At 37.7% G+C, this 21,015-nt stretch overlaps 3 protein-coding genes across 3 annotated transcripts in view; all 3 read left to right on the plus strand.

The window, feature by feature from the left end:
• Positions 1-8: 8 nt before the first annotated feature.
• Positions 9-4,711, plus strand: LOC6040174 (probable serine/threonine-protein kinase kinX). Its single transcript, XM_001849573.2, has 5 exons — positions 9-411; positions 502-2,283; positions 2,343-2,414; positions 2,472-2,753; positions 4,386-4,711. Exons 1-5 carry the CDS (start codon positions 336-338, stop codon positions 4,634-4,636), a joined length of 2,463 nt encoding a protein of 820 aa, XP_001849625.2. The 5' UTR covers positions 9-335; the 3' UTR covers positions 4,637-4,711.
• Positions 4,712-4,804: 93 nt separating this feature from the next.
• Positions 4,805-5,378, plus strand: LOC119767946. Its single transcript, XM_038258007.1, has 2 exons — positions 4,805-4,967; positions 5,033-5,378. The coding sequence occupies exons 1-2, from the start codon at positions 4,820-4,822 to the stop codon at positions 5,368-5,370; spliced, it is 486 nt and encodes a 161-aa protein (XP_038113935.1). The 5' UTR covers positions 4,805-4,819; the 3' UTR covers positions 5,371-5,378.
• Positions 5,379-14,279: 8,901 nt separating this feature from the next.
• Positions 14,280-21,015, plus strand: part of LOC6040173 (RNA-binding protein 24) — a 119,524-nt gene continuing 112,788 nt past the window's right edge. The window contains exon 1 of the mRNA XM_038252422.1: positions 14,280-15,595. The gene's annotated coding sequence lies outside the window, so the exon portion shown is untranslated. The remainder of the gene's footprint in view (positions 15,596-21,015) is intronic.

Raw genomic sequence — 21,015 nt, forward strand, 5'->3', positions numbered from 1 at the left:
CTTCTCTCGATCGGCCCGCCACCAGCACCGTCGATCGGAGGTAAAGAAATTACACACATGCAGTCGCCAGACAAGGACGCCTCCAGGAGACGCGCCAAGGCCAAAGGGAGACAGAGGCTGGGATCTGAAAGCTATTCTTCTACCAATTGGTCAGGGCAGGTCAATTTTGGCTGCCTATTGAATTGACCTGATCTGGGAGATGCTGCCAGGACCGATCACGATCAGTTTCAGCTTGTCCTTTGACTTGGAAGGACATTTTTTGCAGTTTTTTTTAATGTTAAATTTTAGAAAGTGACAATTTTTACATTAAGTTGGTGTTTAAAGAGTGTTCAAAAATGACAGCACTTTACTTGCTGATTTTATCAGCGATCGTCAACTGCAGTGTCGGTTACACGATCGTTGAACGACCTGGTAAGTATATAGAATTTCAATAAGTTCTCCAAAATGGATGATCGCTACGTTTTGTTGATCATGATGCTAAAGTTATTTTACAATTTTCAGCAAAAGTCGATGAGAAAGAGTTCAGCTACAACCGAATTCCATCCGGCGTAGTTCAATCGCGTCCCCCGACGGGCTTCTGGTTTCAGCAACATCCGTACAACCTGCCGAAGTCCGATTCCCAAGCGCTCTTCGAGCTGTACTACCTGACCCAGGTGATCACCATCTACCGACGCCACCATCCACGTGCACACCGGTCCCATTTGGACGCGCTCGTCGAAGAACTGCAGGATGACGGTTTTCAGCAGAAAATCCGTCAAGCGCTGCAAGGTATCAAGGAACTCGACGTCCTGAAAGCCTACGCCGACTTGAACCTCCAGGACTATGCCCCGTTCGTGAACGATCGTCGCCAGCTGATTCCGGCGATTCACCGAACGCTGAACGAGATCCAGCTCGGCCAGATTAAGGACAAATCACTTCGATGGACGTTGGAGCGGTTGAAGGAGGAATCGACGGCGTTGACGGTCAAGATGGCACGCAAGGAGGCCGAGGTGCTCAGGGAGTTGATCGATTCGAACCGGAAGGTCGAGAAGGCTTGGACCGTGTCGGACATCCTGGCGGCCGTGTTCGGAAAGCAGGACGAGGACACCATGAAGGACTTTGAGCAGAAGTATGAAGTCGTGGACGACGGGAAGCCGATCGACGATGGTAAGGTTGAGGAGTTCTGGGTGGTGTTTGAGGACGACAAGCGCGAGGAGTCTACGACTAAGGCGGCGCCTTCTTCAGCTGAACCGGAAACTAAGCCATTCCAGTTTGTTGACGACAACTACGAGCAGTACGAGGCGAAACAGGAAGTTGAGGTCGATGCTAAGGAGGAATCAGCAGAACAAAGTTCTGAGCCAAAGGAGGTAGAAGAAGCTGTTACCATTGAAGAGGTTCAGCAATCTCTGGAACAGGACTCTGAGCCCAAAGAAGAGGTCGAAGCTGGTGCCGAAGAAGAAGTTGAATCGTTGGAACCAGATACAGCCGTTGAAAGAGAAGACACCGTTGCCGAAGAAGAAACCATCGAAGAATCTCTTGAACAAGAGTCAACTGTTGAACTGGACGGCGAGCAGCGTATTGAGACTGATGGTTTTGAGTTCAAAGCGGAAAACTATGAATCGGATCAAGACTACGAGCGAACGGTACCGGAAGAAGACGATCAAGGCTTGGTCGAAGAAGTCGTAGCTGAGGAAGAACTTCCCGATTCCGTTCCCGAAGAACTGCAGACGCTGGATGCTTCAGTGGAAGTCGTAGAAGAACCTGAACCGGAATACACTGAAGAAGTCGAGGATGAACTACCAAGCCTGGAAGACTCTGCGAAAATTGAAGAACAACCAGAGCCTGCTTTCACTGAAGAACTGCAGAATCAAGATGATCTCGTAGAAACTGAGGAGCAACTTGAGTCAGAATCTACAGAAGAAATCAATGAGGAACTGCAGAGTGTGGATGGTTCCTTGGAAGTTGTCGAGGTATCTGAACCAGGATACACTGATGAAGTCGAGGAAAACCTACAAAGTTTGGATGATTCCGTTGAATCCGAACAACCCGAACTCACCGAAGAACTCGTGGAGGAGATCCCCGAACCAGCCGCAGCCAAGGCTTCACAGGACTCGATCACTTTCCCGGAAGATCCCAATTGGGTCGAGGATTCTGTGAGACCGCTTGGATCGTCGGGAGCTACTGGGTTGGACTCCGTGTACAATCCGGAAGAGGTTGAAACTCCGGTGACCCAATCGGTACCCCTTTGGATCAGTAAAGGCTACGCCACTGAGTACGAGGGACGAGAAGTTGTTGATGAAGAAGGTAAGCAATCACTAGGTTATACTCAGAATATTGGTTTACTGTATGTTATTGTTTTCTAGAATTTGAAGAAGTCCAACAAGCAGAAGTTTATACGAATGACTTGGAGTCCCGAGCTGAACCAACTGAAACAGGTACGATCGCGATCCAACACCAACTCCAACCAAATCCTAACCTCAAACCAATTCCAGTGGAAATCGACCAGGAAACGCTTCGCTACGTCGCCTTCGAGATCCTCAAGGTGGTGAGCCTGCTGGAGGACAACGCCGGCTTCACCGGACTGCGCGATCAGATCACCACCGAAGACGTGGATCGCCTGATCGAGCAGCTGAGCGTGGAGCAGTTTGTGGGTCTGATCGACGAGCAGGGCATCAACCGGGTTGAGATGATCAACGCGTTGGAGCGGTTGATCGTGGAAAAGAATCTGGAGAATTCGGGCGAGATTTTGGAGGTTCTTGAGCAGTGGAAGCAAGGTGAGGACGCGCAACCGGTTGATGGTGGGTACTTTGGCGAGAGTTACGGTGAAGATGGTGAGGGTGAGGTGGAGAGTCGTATACTAAAGGAGGAAGCAGTGGCTACTTCAGAGGGTGTTCAGGAGCTGGAACAGCTGGTTGATGAATCTGTAAACGTGGAAGAGTTCGAACCAGAGCTTAAGTCCAATGATCTTGATGAGGCTGAACCGGTTGACGATGGGTACTTCGGTGAAAAATATGGTCAAGCTGAAGGAGATATGGAGGGAATCGAAGGTCGTATGTTGGATATCGATGAGGTGGCAACCTTGGAAGAAGCTCAGGAACAACTTGTTGACGGAGTAGAAAGTGAAGCAGGGTTACAGGTTGAAGACTCGGAAGACAACGTGGAAGAGGTCGAACCAGAGCTTAAGTTCAATGATCTTGATGAGGCTGAACCGGTTGACGATGGTTACTTTGGTGAGAATTACGGTAAAGCAGGAGAAGATGAGGATGACATTGAAGGTCGTATGTTGGACATCGATGAGTTGACAACCTCGGAAGAAACTCAGGAACAGCTTGTTGACGAACCGGAAAGCGAAGCAGAGTTACAGGTTGACGACATACAAGACACTGTCGAGGAGGTTGAACCCGAGTCAGAGGATGTTCAGGAATTGAAATCTATCGATCTTGTAGACGAAGCTGAAGCTGAACCTGTTGACGATGGGTACTTTGCCGAAAAATACGGCGAATCTAAGAACGAAGCAGAGAGTCGCACGCTGGAAGATGATCAAGAGACAGCTGAGCAATCCGAGCTGGTAGTGGCCTCTCCAGATGAAGCTCAGGACGCGGAACAGCTTGTTGACGAGCTGGAAGGAGAGCTGAAAAGCGATGCTGAGCTGCAGGTTGAAGATTCAGACACGCTGGATGAGATTTTAGTGGAGCCAGAAAGCGTTCAAGAGTTGAAATCTGGTGATCTTGTTGAGGATGCAGACTTGCTTAACGACTCACCGGAATTGTTGGAAGACGCTTCGGATCTTTCAGAAAGCATCTCGCAAGTTGAAAACCTTGAAGAATCTTCAAACGACCAAATGACCAAGGACATTCAACCGTTCCCGGAGGAGGTCACCGAGGATACCGAACCTCTGGAAGATGCCCAACGCGTTGTAGAAGAGAAGAAGTTGCAACCGTTTCCGGAGGAGGTCACGGAAGAAACAGTTCCCGTGAACTCGAAGACGCTTGAGCCATTCCCAGATCAAATCCTAGACGAAGCGCAGCCACTGGAGGTCGCCTTGGACCAACTGGAACCGTTCCCGGATCAGATCCTAAACGAAACGCAGCCGTTGGAGATCGCCGCAGAAGATCAAGAGTCCGACTCGGCTGTTGACGATGTAAAGATCGTCCCGGTCAGCAATCGACCATTTCCTGCGACGCCTACCGGCGGGTCGGAACCTCTGGAAGTGGCTCGAACTGGCACTGATGAAGGCGCTTTAGCCGACGAGGATCGTCGCGAGGAGATCCTCGAGGATATGCATCCGGAGCCGTAACCTTTTTGTGATCAACTTAACAATAAACTAGCAACTAAGAAAAAAATAGAATAAAGACTACTTCAAGAGCATTATTGTAACTAGATTGTGTTTTGCTTTGCTCTTGCAGATCCCTCCGAAATCAGTGATGATCTAGAATCTTTTCCCGTCGATCAGTACCAGCCGGACATGCAGCAACTCGTTCCGCTCATCGTCGAGCAGCTTCGGTTGGGGAACATTTCCGAGCAGGAGCAGGAAACGCTGGCGCGCATCTTCGAGGACACGTGGCCGCTGATGGTGGCGGAAGCTACGCGGACGGATGACCGCCGGATCGATGCCCAAATGCAGGGCATAGTGGAAAATTTGAACTCGCTCGTTTGAGCGAAGGTGTGCAGTGGAAAATGCACACTTTTTGTTTCTTGTAAATAGATTACTTTACGACGGTTTACCGCTACATTTACTGGCATTTTTCTTTCGTCCTCCGTCCATTCTTCCCTGCTTCGCCGCAATTAGTCCGTTGGGATCATTACCTGGGCTGACCCGCCCGGGGCCGTTCTTGCAGCAATGCACCGTATCCAAAGAGTTGAAAGGTTCAGTTATCGCATTGCGTTCGAAGAGTTCAGTTCAAAAATGCATTCCAAAGTTCTGGTCGCCGTGATTGTTCTGCTGCAGATCGTCCTGATCAGCTCCAGTCCATTGTGGTCTAACCATGGTAATTATTCGTGAGTCACCCCATTAAAAAAATCCCTTCTCTAAACCAAAGCGACTAAATTCCAGACGCAAACTGGAGCTACGAGCCCCAGATCGTAGGCTACAAGGATCAGCTCAAGCAGTGGGGTCTCTATCCGAGAATCTTTCGGTACGGAACCAGCCTAACCACCCCCAAGTTCAACGGACCGAAGCGGAACACCAAAGAATCGTCCACCGTGAAAAAATCGGATTGGCGCGGACGGAACGAGGAAGTGGCCGGTGTTGTGAGGAAGGTGCAACCGGCCAGCCTGAGCGAGTGGGACGCCCAGCATCAGACCAAGTACGAGCGCGTGTTCCGGAAGTTCAAGGAGCAGCGGCTGAAGCGCATGGAGCAGGAAGTGGCGGAGCTGTTGTGGAAGTGGTAGGAGGATGGGAGGGGAGAAAAAGACTGATATCTTAAGGGGTTACCATTATGGATTGTGAGTTTTATATTTATTGAAAATATATATTTTTGATTTCATGGTCTGATATTTGCTTTCAATAATGACATCCAAGATCCTCTGGGTGTAAAGACTGTATCGTATAGTGTATAGTGTATACTGTATAGTGCGGCACTCCAAAATGCTTAGCAAATATATAATAAAAGGTTTCTGTTGAAAGATTTTTTTAAGAAGCATCTCGGAACATGCCGTACTATGATTCTTTGAAGAATGGTAGCTATTTTCTCAAAAAATATCAATCGGATGGATGGTTTGGATTTGGTTATGGATTTTTTTCTAGAGATCTAGAGATCGACAGCTGTTAAACATTATGATTAGAAAAGAACAAGCAGAATTGAACAAAAATCGAGTTATTTTATTGTAAAAATATACATTTTGATTAATTCAAAAAGACAAGCTCTCTGTTTTGTATTCAAAAATAAGCTCGTTATTGAATTTCAATCATAATTTTTTTTAATAATGTAAATACGACTGGAAAAGCTAAATTAGAATATGCATAAAAGTGAAAAATGATTGCAACGGCCTAAGCGGTAAAAATTAAAAGAATTGCTGTTCAGCATATTATGATATGTGTTACATTGATGAAGACCTAATCCGCAATATACTTTTTACTAAGGTTTTGTTTTTTTGTTGTATTTTGCAAAGTATTTCAAAGCGTAGCACTAATTTTCGAATCAGTCTTTAAGCTATTACAAATCTCTATAAAAAAATTTTGTCGAAATTTTAAAATAAGCTCTAACTTTTTAAAATGCTTAAAATAAATTCTTTGAAAGATCATGTCATTTCATAAATAAGTAGTTCTCTACGATTTTGAAATTTGCCCGATTTTTTAATTTTATTTTTTTGATTATGATAAAACTTTGTCCATGCACTCCCTATGTCAGAAGGAGTCATTTTGCATCTTTTTTTCATTAAAGTATCTTTAAAATTTTGAATGGGTTCGTAAATGTATGAAATTCTGTTTTTTGAGAAGATTTTTTTCTGATTGATTTGTTGTCTTCAGAAAAACTGCAGGGAAAAAACTGTTTTTTATTATAATATTTTTTAGCCCCCTGATTATTCCGTCCAACTTTGAAGGAGTGGGGGGGGGGGGGGACATAAACTTTGAAAAATGCAATTTGCAACGGTCTTAATGTTGAATTCCTAAAATAAGTATTTTTTTTATTTTAGATTTTTATATGTTTAAGGTGAAGCCGTTGATCATTTTCGAAGAAAATTGATCATCACTATAAAATATTCTGTATTAAATTCAATTTAACGAATTTCAGCACCAAAAGGAATCAGCATGTGCCGGTTGTAGCCTTCTTGAAGCCACTGAAATAATTTTTGATCTAAATCAATTGTACTTCAAAATTTATATAATTTTGTGCCACAGTCATCCTAGTTGGCAATCATTGATTAATGATGATTTCCACAACTTTACAAGGAATGCGATAATCGTTACCAAAAGGAATCAGCACTATTCTAAACAACTTGTTGAAGGAATTTTGTCAAAATATTGAAAGTGACGCAAAATTTATATCTTTGAACAAAAAATCATGACAATGATGGATGTCTTCACGTTAAGGATACTAAAACAAAACCTTTTGAGCCATATTGCGAAATGGTGCAAATTGATATGTTTTGAAAATATCGAAAATTTGGACAAAAATAAAACATTTAAAAAAAGTAGAAAAGTAACCTGCGAAAAAAAAATTGTTGAATAGTTGAGCTATATTTTTTTCGCTGGAAATTTTAAAATTGGGAATAAGTTTCTGAGATATAGCCTAACAACGAAATCGGAACGATGACATTGAATTTCTCTAATTGTCACCTAATTTGCTTGTAATTTTCATCTCACGATATCTGAAACTATACTGATCCGATTTTAATATTACTGATTGGAACATTTGTAAAATTTTGTAATCTTTTTGATAAACATGATATTAAATTTTTTAAATCATGCTTAGTTATTCAAAAGTTTAAAAAGATAGATACCATATTTTATATTTAAGTCCAAATTGAAGAAAATTTTAATCATTTTGATGCTATTTTTAGTTGCAAATTTGACATCAAATTAAGTTTAACACTTTTATTTGGCAAAGTGCACCGTTTTCTAGGCATTTTTCGATTTTTTTTTTGCAATTTTTGCAATTTTGAAATAACTCTTGAATGAATAGCACCACTGTGTCATCCAATGGAGCACCCGTAGTCGAGCAGTTTTTGACAGTTCGCTCCATAAGAAAAACATTGTAGAAAAAAGCAAAAACTGCTCGAATGGAAGTGCTCCATTATCACTCACTTTTTAACTCGTGACATTTTGGAAACTATTGGTTCGATTTTCAATGTTAAAAATTAATCTTCTGTGGAATTGTTTGCTCTTTTTTAGTAAAATAATATTTTCTTAAAGAAAAGTTACGATTTGAAAAAGCTGCAAACATTTATGATGGGCATTTTAAAATGTTGGGCTAAATTGCCATTTTGTACTTTTCGAAAAAAAAACTTCGTGTTCTGAAAGACATGAATTTTGTTTCAAGTTGGCGACACTACCAAATTTATTTTGACCATCTCTTGCCAAATCGCTTAATGGCCTTTTTGGTCATGTATAACATATCCAATAAGGATATTTTTCAAGTATTGATATTTACGCAAATCAAGTTTTCATTTTGGAAGCTGATGTAAAAAATGGAAAACATTTTCTGAGAATTACATATTGATCAGAAAATCTATTTTTAAGATACATTGATTATTATCATAGCATCATAGCTTATTGTAGAAATGATCACTTTGTTAAAAAATGTCTTAAAATTTTATAAAAATCAGCCCATATCGCAAAAAATAATCATTCCTCTGCCACATCGTCGCACAGTCGGCCCTAGGGATGTTTCTTCGTTTTGTTCGCGCGCGCTCTTGTTTGGAAAATGTTTATAAATAAAACCATACACCATACGAAACGTGTGCATCGCGGGAAAGAGCGCAAAGAGCAAACATTGTCACACTTACACTCAAACAAACACACTCGCAAAGGTCTACAAATTGTAAAGCGCAAAATAATAAGCCACAATCGAAGCTAAATACATATACGTCACACAAACAGACAAACAGGAAAACCTTCAACAAAGGAAAAACTTGACTGAGAGAGTCGCGAGAGAGAGAGAGAAAACGCCGGAAAATTCAACTCACAAACACACGCAATTTGTATCAATGTTGGAAGAGCACGCGAAGTCAGTGATTAAAGAAAAGTGCTCCACACATGTACATTTGAGCACAGACAACAGACGTTTTGGCTGGATCACCACCTTGTGTAAAAACATGCAACGGTTTTATCGAGAATGGCAAGCCGTTTGTGGCGCTGTCGTCGCAGAGGAGATTTGACAACTTCCCCGCGCTGCTACCGAACGTAAACAACAAAATTGAAAAGCACGTGGTTGGGCGTATTCTCATTCTCGTCAAAAGTTGCATGCCTCTTTTATTCGAGAAAATTGATGTGTAGATCAAAAATAGTTTTTGAATGTAGAAAGTATTTATTCCCAGTATTGCTTCGGATAACTTTAAGTAAATTTCAGAGCAAAAAATAGTTTATTAAAAAAAATAGCATCATCGAATCAAGTTGGTGAGAATAAGAATACGGCTCCTGCAAAAACTGTGGTGCAATGCAGTCTACATTCAGGCTTATTCTTGCAAGTGGCAATAGACTACGAGATGGCGTTAGTGTATCACCCGCCATGTTTATACACACGATTTTCAAATTATTTTGTTCTAGCTGCTACGTCTGTTGTCTGTGATTTGAGTTTACGATTTTTGGGAGAGTGAGAGACTCATAAGTCACAGAACTGTACTGGGGGAATCGAAATTGCGTGTAATCACGGTGTACCAATTAAGCATTTAAGTTTCAATTTTACATGAGGCTACACTTTTGAAAATTTAAAGTTATTTTCTATGACATACTTTTACCAATATTTCACTGTATTTTACGCCATAAAACTATTAAATTAAAAAGTTTTTTTTTTATAATTTTTAAGTCATTTAAATCAAAGTATGATTTTTATGTTGCAAAGTACTTTGTTCATCGGTGGGACGCCTGAATGGCTTCCCTCACCCAGTCTGTACTGTCTGTATTCGCGAACTGGTGTGCAATTAAATGAGAGTGGAGAGAGGGACATGAATGGCAAGCAACAACAAGCACACAAAGAATCGAGCACACACATCATGCGATTTGCTGTGCGTTTTGATGTGTACAGTAGTCGTGCCTTACTTGCTGGCACTGGAGTTTATGCTGCTATCATGAAACATGTGAGGAGCACTGGCTTGGATTGGACTGACACATCGCGTCGAAGCGTAGTAGGCTTCGAACGGATCCATTGAGCGAACAAGAATGAAATGAAAACAATGCTCGAGCGCGATGAATTGAAGGAAAGATATTGATGAAGACACGTTGAAGTGATTTTTAAATTGGAGTTCATTGCAGAACAATGCTGAGGATGGCACAAATACTTAAAAAAAAATTCATGTCTTTAATTTTTTTATTCAAATATTAAGACTATGGCTTGTTATTTTCACTTCTATAGTTTTTTTTTTATTTTCAGGACCCCGACCAGGTCAAAAACTTAAAAAAAATTGCATCAGCAGCCTACTGATTATTTATTTATTTAAATCATTTCAATATTTCAGAATAAGAGTATATTTTTTTACTACAGTCCAGACTCGATTATCCGAAGCCTCGATTATCCAAAGGTTTGTATGGGACTTCGGGTAAATTTTTTTTTCGTATTTTTTTATTTTCTTGCTTTTAACATCAAATTCGAGTTGTGCGACCCCAATTTAGTCAAATTTGATTGGTTGATTGCTTATAAAATTAATAAATGCATTTTTTCAATATTTCATCACCGCGATTTTGGCCGCCATCTTGGATTAAAAAATCTAAATCACTTTAGATTAGTTAAGGGGTCATACTAAAGCTCAACAATAAAAAATAAGACAACGACAACGGCTTATTGCTTAGTTTAATAAGATCTTTGCTTGAATTTAAAAAAATACTGTACGTCGTCAGCTGTGAGCTATCTTGTGATGTAGACCATTTTGGTCAAAAATGAGTTAATGATGACGTTTTGCTATACTTAACAAACACTACAAGATGCTTTAACCCGATTTTGGAAACTCGCTTCCGTTTCCCGGATATCGCAATACACACTTGTGACATAGACCAATTTATCAATAAAATGACCGTGCACACTTGTGACACGTCATACATGGTGTTGGAAAATGTGGAAATTTTTTCTTGTTTTTCACAAATTTATGTTGATACACATTTTCTGAAGGCAATGCAATCTTTTTTTGCCTTCATCACTGAGGAAAGGCTATAATCCTGAACTTTTTATTAAAAGCTCGAAGACCCACCTTCGTATGTGTGTGTATGTATGTGTGTATGTATGTATGTGACCAAAATTCTCACTGAGTTTTCTCAGCACTGGCTGAACCGATTTTGACAAAACCAGTTGCAATCGACTTGGTATAGGGTCCCATACATCGCTATTGAATTGTTTGAAGTTTCGATAGCTAGTTCAAATGTTATGTATAAAAATGTGTTTTGACATATATCCGGATCTCATTTATATGCATGTAAACGACGTCCGGATCCATCATCCGACCCATCGTTGGTTAGGTGATTGAGAAACCTTTCCAACGAGTCCACAACATTGAAGATCTGGCAACCCTGTCTCGAGTTATGACCACTTTTATATCTGTGTACTACTTGGCTCTAAAAAATAGCTGAAATATGTGTCCAAACCACTCATACTAAGTGATGAAGGCATCAACCACATAGGTGGATTAAGTTAGTTTTTTTTGAAAATATACTGATTAAGTCAGTCAAACTATTGATTTAAGTCTATTTTAGTTTGTATGGAAATTCTGTGCACACTTGTGACACGTAGTGCAATTTATCTTCCGAAACACACTTGTGACACGTGCTTTTCAGATTTTTGATCACATAATTTACTGTATCTTTTAACTGGTGTAACCAAATTAGTTGAAACTTGGAACGTTTGTTGAGCGATAGTATACGAACCGATTGCTTCAAAAAGTTTGGCTCTACCATTAATAGTTTTGAAAATATTTATCATCAAACTTTAAAAATCGATTTTCTCGAAAAGTACTAAACGATCGTTGTCACAAGATAGCACACAGCTGACGACGTATCGAAATATCACTACAAAGATTTTTGAAATGATGATTGCGAGCATTTGTTTTTAATTTTGGGTGCTGCTCATACAAAATGGGTACGTAAATAAATGAAGTTCTGTAATTACGAAGGGATTTTCTTGTTTTTTTTTTTTAATTTTCGAAATTTTGGTCTAAAAAGACATTATTTGAGCCACAGTGCGTGATAGTGCAGTTTTTTTTGAAAAATAGCGAAAATCTGTACAAAATTAAACTAAAATTATTTGTCTAAAGCTATGTCGAAAAGTACTTTACAATATTTTGATAAAATGTACCGTTTTCAAGTTAGAGCTACTTTTAAGTATGAATATTTGTTTTTTTTTTAAGCTTGAAAATAACTCTTGATAGAAAACACCACTATTTTTTTAATTTAGAACTTTGAAATCGGGCAATTAGTTTCTGAGATAGAGCCACACAAAGAATTCAAATCGATGACAATGAATTTCTTAAAGTTTCAATTAATAAGCCTGTAATTCTCAACTATTGTTCCGAGTTTCAATGTTAAAAATTGTTTTTTTTTTCGACATTTCAATGAAAACATTTCAAAAATTGTATGATTTGATCTGAAATTTGAAATGAGGGAAATTATCTATTTTAAAACATTTTCAAAAGTTCAGCTGATCCTGCCTAATTTTAAAATAAAAAAAAATCGCAAAAGTTTCAATTGACATTGTGTTTTTCACATTTTGTATATAAACATAGCCTATTAGCTTTAAAGTCTCAACAAAATATGTCAAATCACAGTAAATCACAAATAGCTTGCCTAACATTTTCCAAATCAGCAGAGTAAATGTAGTAGTGTTTGCAACAATGATTTTATAATATAAATGGCAGTATAGTAGAGTAGAGTATACATTTTATTTCAAATAAGGCCATCAAAATCTCCATAGATTCTCCCAGATAATCAAGGGCCAAAAGTAACTAAAACAAATCCATTCAAATCATGTTAATCGATTGTAAACTATTGAAAATACATCGTTTACTGACAACGACAAAAAAGTCAAACTTTTTATTATTTCTACATTTCATTTGAGCGCAGTTCTTCCAAATTAGTTACATTGCAGTTGTTTCATAACCAAATAAATATACTAGGGGAAATATACCATTTCCAATCAGACACCTATCTTCGTCATATGGAGAGTTTGATGCTCGATTAAAGCTCTAAAACTTACCAGCAACAGCACCACCTCAAGTAAGCACGCAAATTTATGCCATTTACTGGCCAAAAAGATCAAATTTAATGCACTTTTGATCATAATTTCTATTTTGCAAGACCAATTCTCATCGTTTTGTTCGCACACACAGTGACACACGCGAAAACCCCTCAAATATCGCCAAAATCAACTTTTCACTTTCGCTTACTTTTTCACGGCGCTTTCAATACAAAACTGCCCTCAACTTTCGGCATCTTGTTCTTTTGCGCATTAGTTAGTCACTCACTTGAAAAATAATCCCGAAACATGTAAATAATTAGCAAGCGCCATCAAAAAAACAAACGCGCCAAGTCTTTTGACGTTTGAATTTTGACGACCCATTCCAATCGAAGGCTGAAGAAAACCGAGCGAGGATCGAAGGCAAATAAAGAACAAATGGTGGCCATCAACACCAGTAGCAGTACCTGTTGGAGTGAGCCAGTGATGCCAGGAAATTTTCTCTATAAGTGCTATTTTTCGTGAGTGTTCGCTTAAAATTTCATCAATTTTGGCAGCCTAAGCAGCCCACAAAGAGCGTTGGAAGTAAAAAAAAACTTAGCTGAAAATAGAAAAATGAGCGTCGTCCAATGCATTCTCGTTTGATTAGAATACATTTTGGAAATATTTTTTTCAAATGCTTGTTCAAGGAACAGAATAACCTTTAGGAAAAGTGAAAATAAACAGAAATGTTCACAAAAAGTTGCTCTACTCGTTAGTGTACTTGGTTTTATCGAAATTTCAAGGAACACTCCAGATTATCCAGCATTATTCAAACACGACCGCTTAATAGGCTTGGGTTAGGTATTCTCAAAACATTTTGAAGCATTTTTGGGGTCATAATCATGTCTGGTATAGTATTATAAACATAATATCAAATTTTGGTTTAAATTTTGCAGATTATTTTGTTAGATTCTTCAATTCAATTGAATACGTTAAATTTATTAAGGAAAATGTAGATCTTACAAAAAAAAAGAATGAAGATCTCACCAAAAATATGTAGCCTGTTTCCACAAGCCCAAACACAACACTTTTCCTGCACCCCCACGATCCCAAAACCTTGCAAAAACAGTAAATCACCCATAATTAAATCGTTGCTCGGCGGTCGGCGGAAAATATACAGTAATGTGTTCACAATACACCACTCGTTTTGCGCGCTACTCTCCAGCTCCCGCCCGGAATGCGTTGCGTTCGCACAAATACGCACGCAGATTTTCCACAAACACAACTTTGCCGGGTGGCTAGTAGGCGGCGCGGAAGGGGGTGGAATGATGCGTTTTCCCGATTTACACAATAGAAACGAATGGCGTCCCGCCGCCAACTTGGACGAGTGTGAGTGAGTAAGTTAAGTGGGCGCACGCTGGAGTGAGAGAGCTAGAATAGAGAGCACGAGAGAGAGAAGTCGATCGTTGTTTGGCTTCGGAAGTGTTCGATTTGGAGCTCATTTCGCATTCGCAGTTGTGTTTTGACCATTGTGTTGTGCACAGGTGTGTGTTAGAAGGGAAATTTTCACGTTGTGATTTTTCCGAGAATTATCGCCACGATAATCACAAAGGTTAGGTTTCGATTTGTTGGAACAAGAGGGAGAGACAAAAATCAAACCTATTGTACTCTACCAAGCGGAAAACCGGAAGCAAAAAGGGGGAAAAGACACGAACACACTCACAACAGCAGCGGTGGCGTGTGTTTTGTTCGTTGTGTGACAACGTGACACAAGTTGTTTTTGCTCCGCGCCTGCTTTGCTCCGATTTTTTTTTTTGTGTGTTTAAAAATAGCCTATCAGTCGGTCAGCGTGGAACGACGTGAAAATTGCGCGCGCGGCGAGTGAAGAAAGCAAGAAGACGTCGACGTCGCGACGCCGTTGGGGGAAAATTGAGATTTTTCCAAGTAGCGCGAAGAAGAAGAAGCGTGAAGAAATTGTAAATGTGTTAATGTTGTTGATGAACGCGTAAAATATTTGTTGTTTTTTTCTAGCGTTTGTTGTTGTTGGAAGCGGACAGTGACGGCAGAAGGCAGAAAAAAACAAAAACAACAAACGGTGTGTTGCAACAGCGCAATAAAACGTGAAATCAAACACACATTGAGAGAAAGATAGAAAGAAAAAATAAAACATCAGAAAGCAATTCAGTGAGCAATCGAATCGAACAAGATAAAAGAAGCAAACAAAAAAAAACGCAGAAAGGAAAAAAGTCCGTCGAGGTGAATTATAGGAAAGCAATAGAGCAATGAATGATAAATGATAAAAAGTTGCAAATTAAAACAAGAGAAGCAGCAATTTTCGGACGACTCCGAGTGATACATATTTATATGATTTTTATTGCGTTACCGAAAAAAGCCCACCGTTGAAAGCGGCAAGTTTCCGTTAATTGAAGTGTGCGCGCTCGGAGGAAGTTTTTCTCGACTTCCAGTCTCGAAAAAAAAAACAAGAGGTAAAAGAAACCAACAGAAAAACTTCAAAAGTTGAAACAAAAAAAAGTCGGATGCAATATTCAACGCTTTAATTACCCAGAGAGTTTTCAAGAGAGCGAGGCTTCGAGGATAATTACATTCAAATTTTCGGCTGAGATTTTCGGTTGTGAAACAAAACGAGGAAGAGGAACACGGATCAATAGCCAGGTTCGAACTGAATCTTCCGGGCAACCGTGTTGAGGCGGAAACATTGCTGGAATATCGGCGGCGGTTTAAGAATCAGAAGGAGTCGGCCTGGGGAAAGGGTTCTCTAGCCAACCCAGCATTCAACAGCTTAGCCGATTGGATTAGAGGTAAGTGTAATTGCAGGGAAGGAATTATGTCGGGCTTAATGGTGTAGATTCATGGTGGATAGCCGCTGATTTTTGGTTGCTAAAGCACTAGGCTTATCAAAATGATAAGTAGGGTTAGTGAAATTTCACGATTTCGCGAACAGCGTGAAATCCGTGAAATTTGGCTTTATCCGCGAAATCCCGTGAAATTTTATGTTTGTGTGAAACTGTAACGATTTTTCTCAAAACGATTTATCAAGCTCAAATAGGAATAAACATAATCTTATGAACTTCTTTAGAATTAAGCGAATGAATACCCTTGTTTAATTACGAACGATGACGGCTTGAATTTCGTAAAATTTATCAATTATCTCATTTTTTATTATTTTTTTCAAAGTATCAACATAATAAATATTTCATACATACAGACTATTCAAGTAAATTTGATTAGTTTTTTAGTTTAGTAATATTTTCATCCGCCGTTATGAAAATTTTACTGCTATTTTATTTGAAAGGTATAGTTTCAAAATAAATTAAAAGAATCAAGCTCTGTTTTATTCAAATAAAATGAAAGCTTTGAAATCAACTTTTAAAAACATTCCAGGTATTTTCAGAGTCCTGTTAAATTTTAACTATTTTTGATTATTTGGGTAGACGATTCCCGTGAAAGATAAAATACTACTTTTTGTTTTGTTTTTATTTTGAATTAAAATGTCGATTTCGTTACAAATTATATTATTTTTGCCTTATGATTTGAAATTTAAATATTGTAAAGGGAGATTAAAACCTAAAAAAAATGTTGATGGGCCAAATGTCGCAAAAAATCAAATTATTTCACTCTTGCTGGACAAGATTGTAAAATTTTGCTTTGATATGAAATGCAAAAAATAAAGCAAATCAGCGAAAACTTTTTATTTTTATTAATCGAATATTAAAAAAAGCAGTTCAGTAAATGAGAATACGCATGCCCTACATTTTATTTCAAAACATATGTAAAGTCTATCCATAAACTAGGTGGAATCTTTTTTTGAAAATTTGGAGAGTTTTTTGTGTCACATTCAAATTTATTAAAGATTTTTTTAGTTTATGGAAGGATAATATATAATGAAGCATAAAAAGTAGTTTCTGTGATTTAAACATAAGATTTTCAGAGTTATTTTAACATTTTTATCGATCCGCGAAATTTGCGTGAAATTTGGTGTTTTGAAATTAAGGTCCCCTTGAAATTTGCAATTTTCGAGCGTGAAAAATCACTAAGCCTAATGATAAGCTATGATTTGTGGATGAAATATCTTTAAAGAAAAGGCGGAATGGTAAATTATGAATGGCTTAAAAATAAAATTTCGTCAATATTGAGATTTTTTTCGATTCATTTTCTTGTTCTTGTTTAAAACATCAAATTCGAGTTCTGTGACCCCATTTTAGTCAAATTTGAAAAGTTGACTGCCTTATAAATAATAAAATGCATTTTTTTCAATATTTCGTCACCGCCATATTGGCCGCCATCTTGGATTTAAAATGTTTAAATCATTTCAGCGTAGTTTAAGGGTCATACTTAGGCTCGACAATCAAATTTAGACAACGAACAAATTTTCTTCGTGATTCAATTATCCGAGGTGAAATTTTTCCGAGGCCATCAGATAATCGAGTCTGGAGTGTACTCGAATTTGATGTTGAAAGTAAGAAAATAACAAAAAATGAAAACATTTTCTCAAGTTATTTTTTAGAAAAGGTCCTATAAATATAAGAAACACAATAGCTTATGGGACCCTTTCATAAAAAAACTCTAAATTTGTTTTGTTCATGATTCGATTGTTTTCCCCGACTGAGTCCCATACAAACCTTCGGATATTTGAAACATCGGATAATCGAGTCTGGACTGTTTAAAAAATACACATTTCGTAGATTTTTTTAATAACCAGAAATTTGTTATGGACGCAAAAAAAAATCATTATTTAGTTTTTAAGTAAAAAGGACGGCTGCGAAAGCCGTCGCGAAAAAAAAGCTTCCCATGCAACTTTTGAGTTGCGTATTTAATGAGCGGACTTCGACGAGGCCCACTGGCCATCTATCGGTGAATACGCGCACAACTCACGAAAACTGTCATCTTAGGGTCCGGTTGATTTAAACCTGAAATATCAAAAGTGCGATTGTTAAATTGGTTGATGAATTGAACACGTTTTACCGCAAAAACATAATTTCTGCGGTTTTTTTTGCATGCCTTGATTTTTTTTACTTTTTTTTTCTTTCTGAAAGATTTTGATAAAACATGAAATTTAGTCAATATCTTTAAATAAATTTGTATCCAATTAAATGTATTGATAGCGTTGAAAGATTTGATATGCAACAAAGTTCTGCAATCCTGCTTCTCTTCATTTAATAGATTTAAAATATTAGGCTGATACAAATTTGGTAAAAAGTTTTTGTCCCGCGACTCTGGTCGAGGTCAATGAGGACAAAAAACTAAATTTCTAAGCCGTTGATTATTTTTCAAGAAAAATGATCATCACTCAAAAATGCTCTGTATCTCATTAAATTTATCGAAAAATCTGAATCAATTGTGCTTCAAAATTTAAATAATTTTGTGGTACAGTCATTGACGTCCTAGTTGGCAATCATTGAATAATGTTACCAAATCGTTACCAAAAAGGATCAGCATGTGTAGGGCAGTATTCGAAACAACTTGTAGAAGGAATTTTGTCAAAATATTCAAAGGGACGCAAAATTTATATCTTTGAACAAAAAGTAGAGCGTCCAATTTCCCGTCCCGGGAAAAAAAATCCCGGGAATTCCCTGGATTTCCCGGAAAAAAATATTTCCTGTTTCCCGGGAAATTTGTAAATTTCAAGCAGAAGAATACATTTTCCTACCTTTTTGGCATCAATGTTTTGAAATTATATAAAAAATAATAATTGGAGAACCTGATTTGATTTTATTTATTTCCATCTACTGTTAATATTTAACTAATAATTGTCTGTAAATTTAATGTCAAGTTTTAATTCAGATAATATTTATTTCTGAAGCATTCACCACTAGGAATATTGTTTGCTGTTGTCCAACATCAAAACATACGCTGTTATGGAATGAATATAAACTATTTTATTTTTGACAATTTTTTTTAATGTTTTATTTGCAAAATCATTTGAAAATAAGATATTTACATCTTCCGGCCAAGATCAACATTGAGATTTGCTTGACTTTCATTTACCTTGAATAAGTTGGATGGAAATTAAACTGATATAATTAAATTTAAAAAAAAAGGTTTGTGTGAAAACAATTTGTTTCTAAGTATTCGAGAAATTACAGATTGAAGTTATAAATTTATGAAGCACGTGAGCTACCAAGGGCGTAAGAGGGTTATATATGAAAAAAATATCGTTGAATTTCAACCACTTTTAAATACTCAAAATTATTTTAATCTAATTGATTTATTAGGCTGAAAATCATATAACTAAAATCATATCATAAAACCATGAAAAACCATTAAAATACAACTTCGTATCAGGGTAATTCTCTACCAACTCACACGAAATCGGGAAAAGTTGCCCCGACCCCTCTTCGATTTGCGTGAAACTTTGTCCTAAGGGGTAACTTTTGTCCCTGATCACGAAACCGAGGTCCGTTTTTTGATATCTCGTGACGGAGGGCGGTACGACCCCTTCCATTTGAACATGCGAAAAAGAGGTGTTTTCAATAATTTGCAGCCTGAAACGGTGATGAGATAGAAATTTGGTGTCAAAGGGACTTTTATGTAAAATTAGACGCCCGATTTGATGGCGTACTGAGAATTCCGAATAAACGTATTTTTCATCGAAAAAAACACTAAAAAAGTTTTAAAAATTCTCCCATTTTCCGTTACTCGACTGTAAAAAATTTTGGAACATTTTATGGGAAATTTAATGTACTTTTCGAATCTACATTGTCCCAGAAGGGTCATTTTTTCATTTAGAACAAAATTTTTCATTTTAAAATTTCGTGTTTTTCTAACTTTGCAGGATTATTTTTTAGAGTGTAACAATGTTCTACAAAGTTGTAGAGCAGACAATTACAAATATTTTGATATATAGACATAAGGGGTTTGCTCATTAACATCACGAGTTATCGCGATTTTACGAAAAAAAAGTTTTGAAAAAGTTACTTTTTGCGTTTCTCTTTGTTTCGTCGTCCGTGTCTGTCGCGGGTGACCATGAATGGCCATGATCGATGACGACCAACTTTTTCAAAACTTTTTTTCGTAAAATCGCGATAACTCGTGATGTTAATGAACAAACCCCTTATGTCTGTATATCAAAATTTTTGTAATTGTCTGCTCTACAACTTTGTAGAACATTGTTACACTCTAAAAAATAACCCTGCAAAGTTAGAAAAAACACGAAATTTTAAAATGAAAAATTTTGTTCTAAATGAAAAATGACCCTTCTGGGACAATGTAGATTCGAAAAGTACATTAAATTTCCCATAAAATGACATGTTCCAAAATTTTTTACAGTCGAGTAACGGAAAATGGGAGAATTTTTAAAACTTTTTTAGTGTTTTTTTCGATGAAAAATACGTTTATTCGGAATTCTGAGTACGCCATCAAATCGGGCGTCCAATTTTACACAAAAGTCTCTTTGACACCAAATTTCTATCTCATCACCGTTTCAGGCTGCAAATTATTGAAAAACACCTCTTTTTTCGCATGTTCAAAAATGGAAGGGGTCGTACCGCCCCTCCGTCACGAGATATCAAAAAACGGACCTCGGTTTCGTGATTAGGGACAAAAGTTACCCCTTAGGACAAAGTTTCACGCAAATCGAAGAGGGGTCGGGGCAACTGCTGTGTGAGTTGGCGGAGAATTACCCATCAAATTTTCAAGTTAAAAAGCGCTAGAAATTAGATTTTTAGGGTAAATTCAATGATTATTTATTCATTCACAAGTTGATTTTTTTGGTTTTTTTTATTTTATTTTTATGGTCACTCAGACAAATAAAAAAAATATATGGTTGTGGAGCATAGATTTTCACTGTCCAAACACTTTGATTTCAAAAAATCCTTCTCAACAAAAATACTAATAATATTTTCTTTCATTTGGGACGATTTGAAAGATTTAAAAATAAGAAAGTTTATATATTTTCTCATAGTTGCAAGATTTTTTACAAGCAGTCAAGCCATTAATTGATCCTCACACTCATTTTGACCATTTAAGTTGCTGTTCTATACAATTTTGTTGCAAAAGATCAATCAGAAACAGGATTAGAATATTTTTTGCTAAATTTCAAATTTCCCGAGATTTCCCGGGAAATTTGTTGAAAATTTCCCGTTTCCCGGGAATTTTGTAACCCCGGGAAATTGGACGCTCTAAGAAAAAGTCATGGTAATGATGGGACGCTTCATGTCAAACGATCTCAAACATAGTAAATATGATTTTCAACGCAGGCAAATGTATTTTAAACTGTTTT

This window comes from Culex quinquefasciatus, chromosome 2, assembly GCF_015732765.1.
Source record: "Culex quinquefasciatus strain JHB chromosome 2, VPISU_Cqui_1.0_pri_paternal, whole genome shotgun sequence".
NCBI classification, from domain to species: domain Eukaryota; kingdom Metazoa; phylum Arthropoda; class Insecta; order Diptera; family Culicidae; genus Culex; species Culex quinquefasciatus.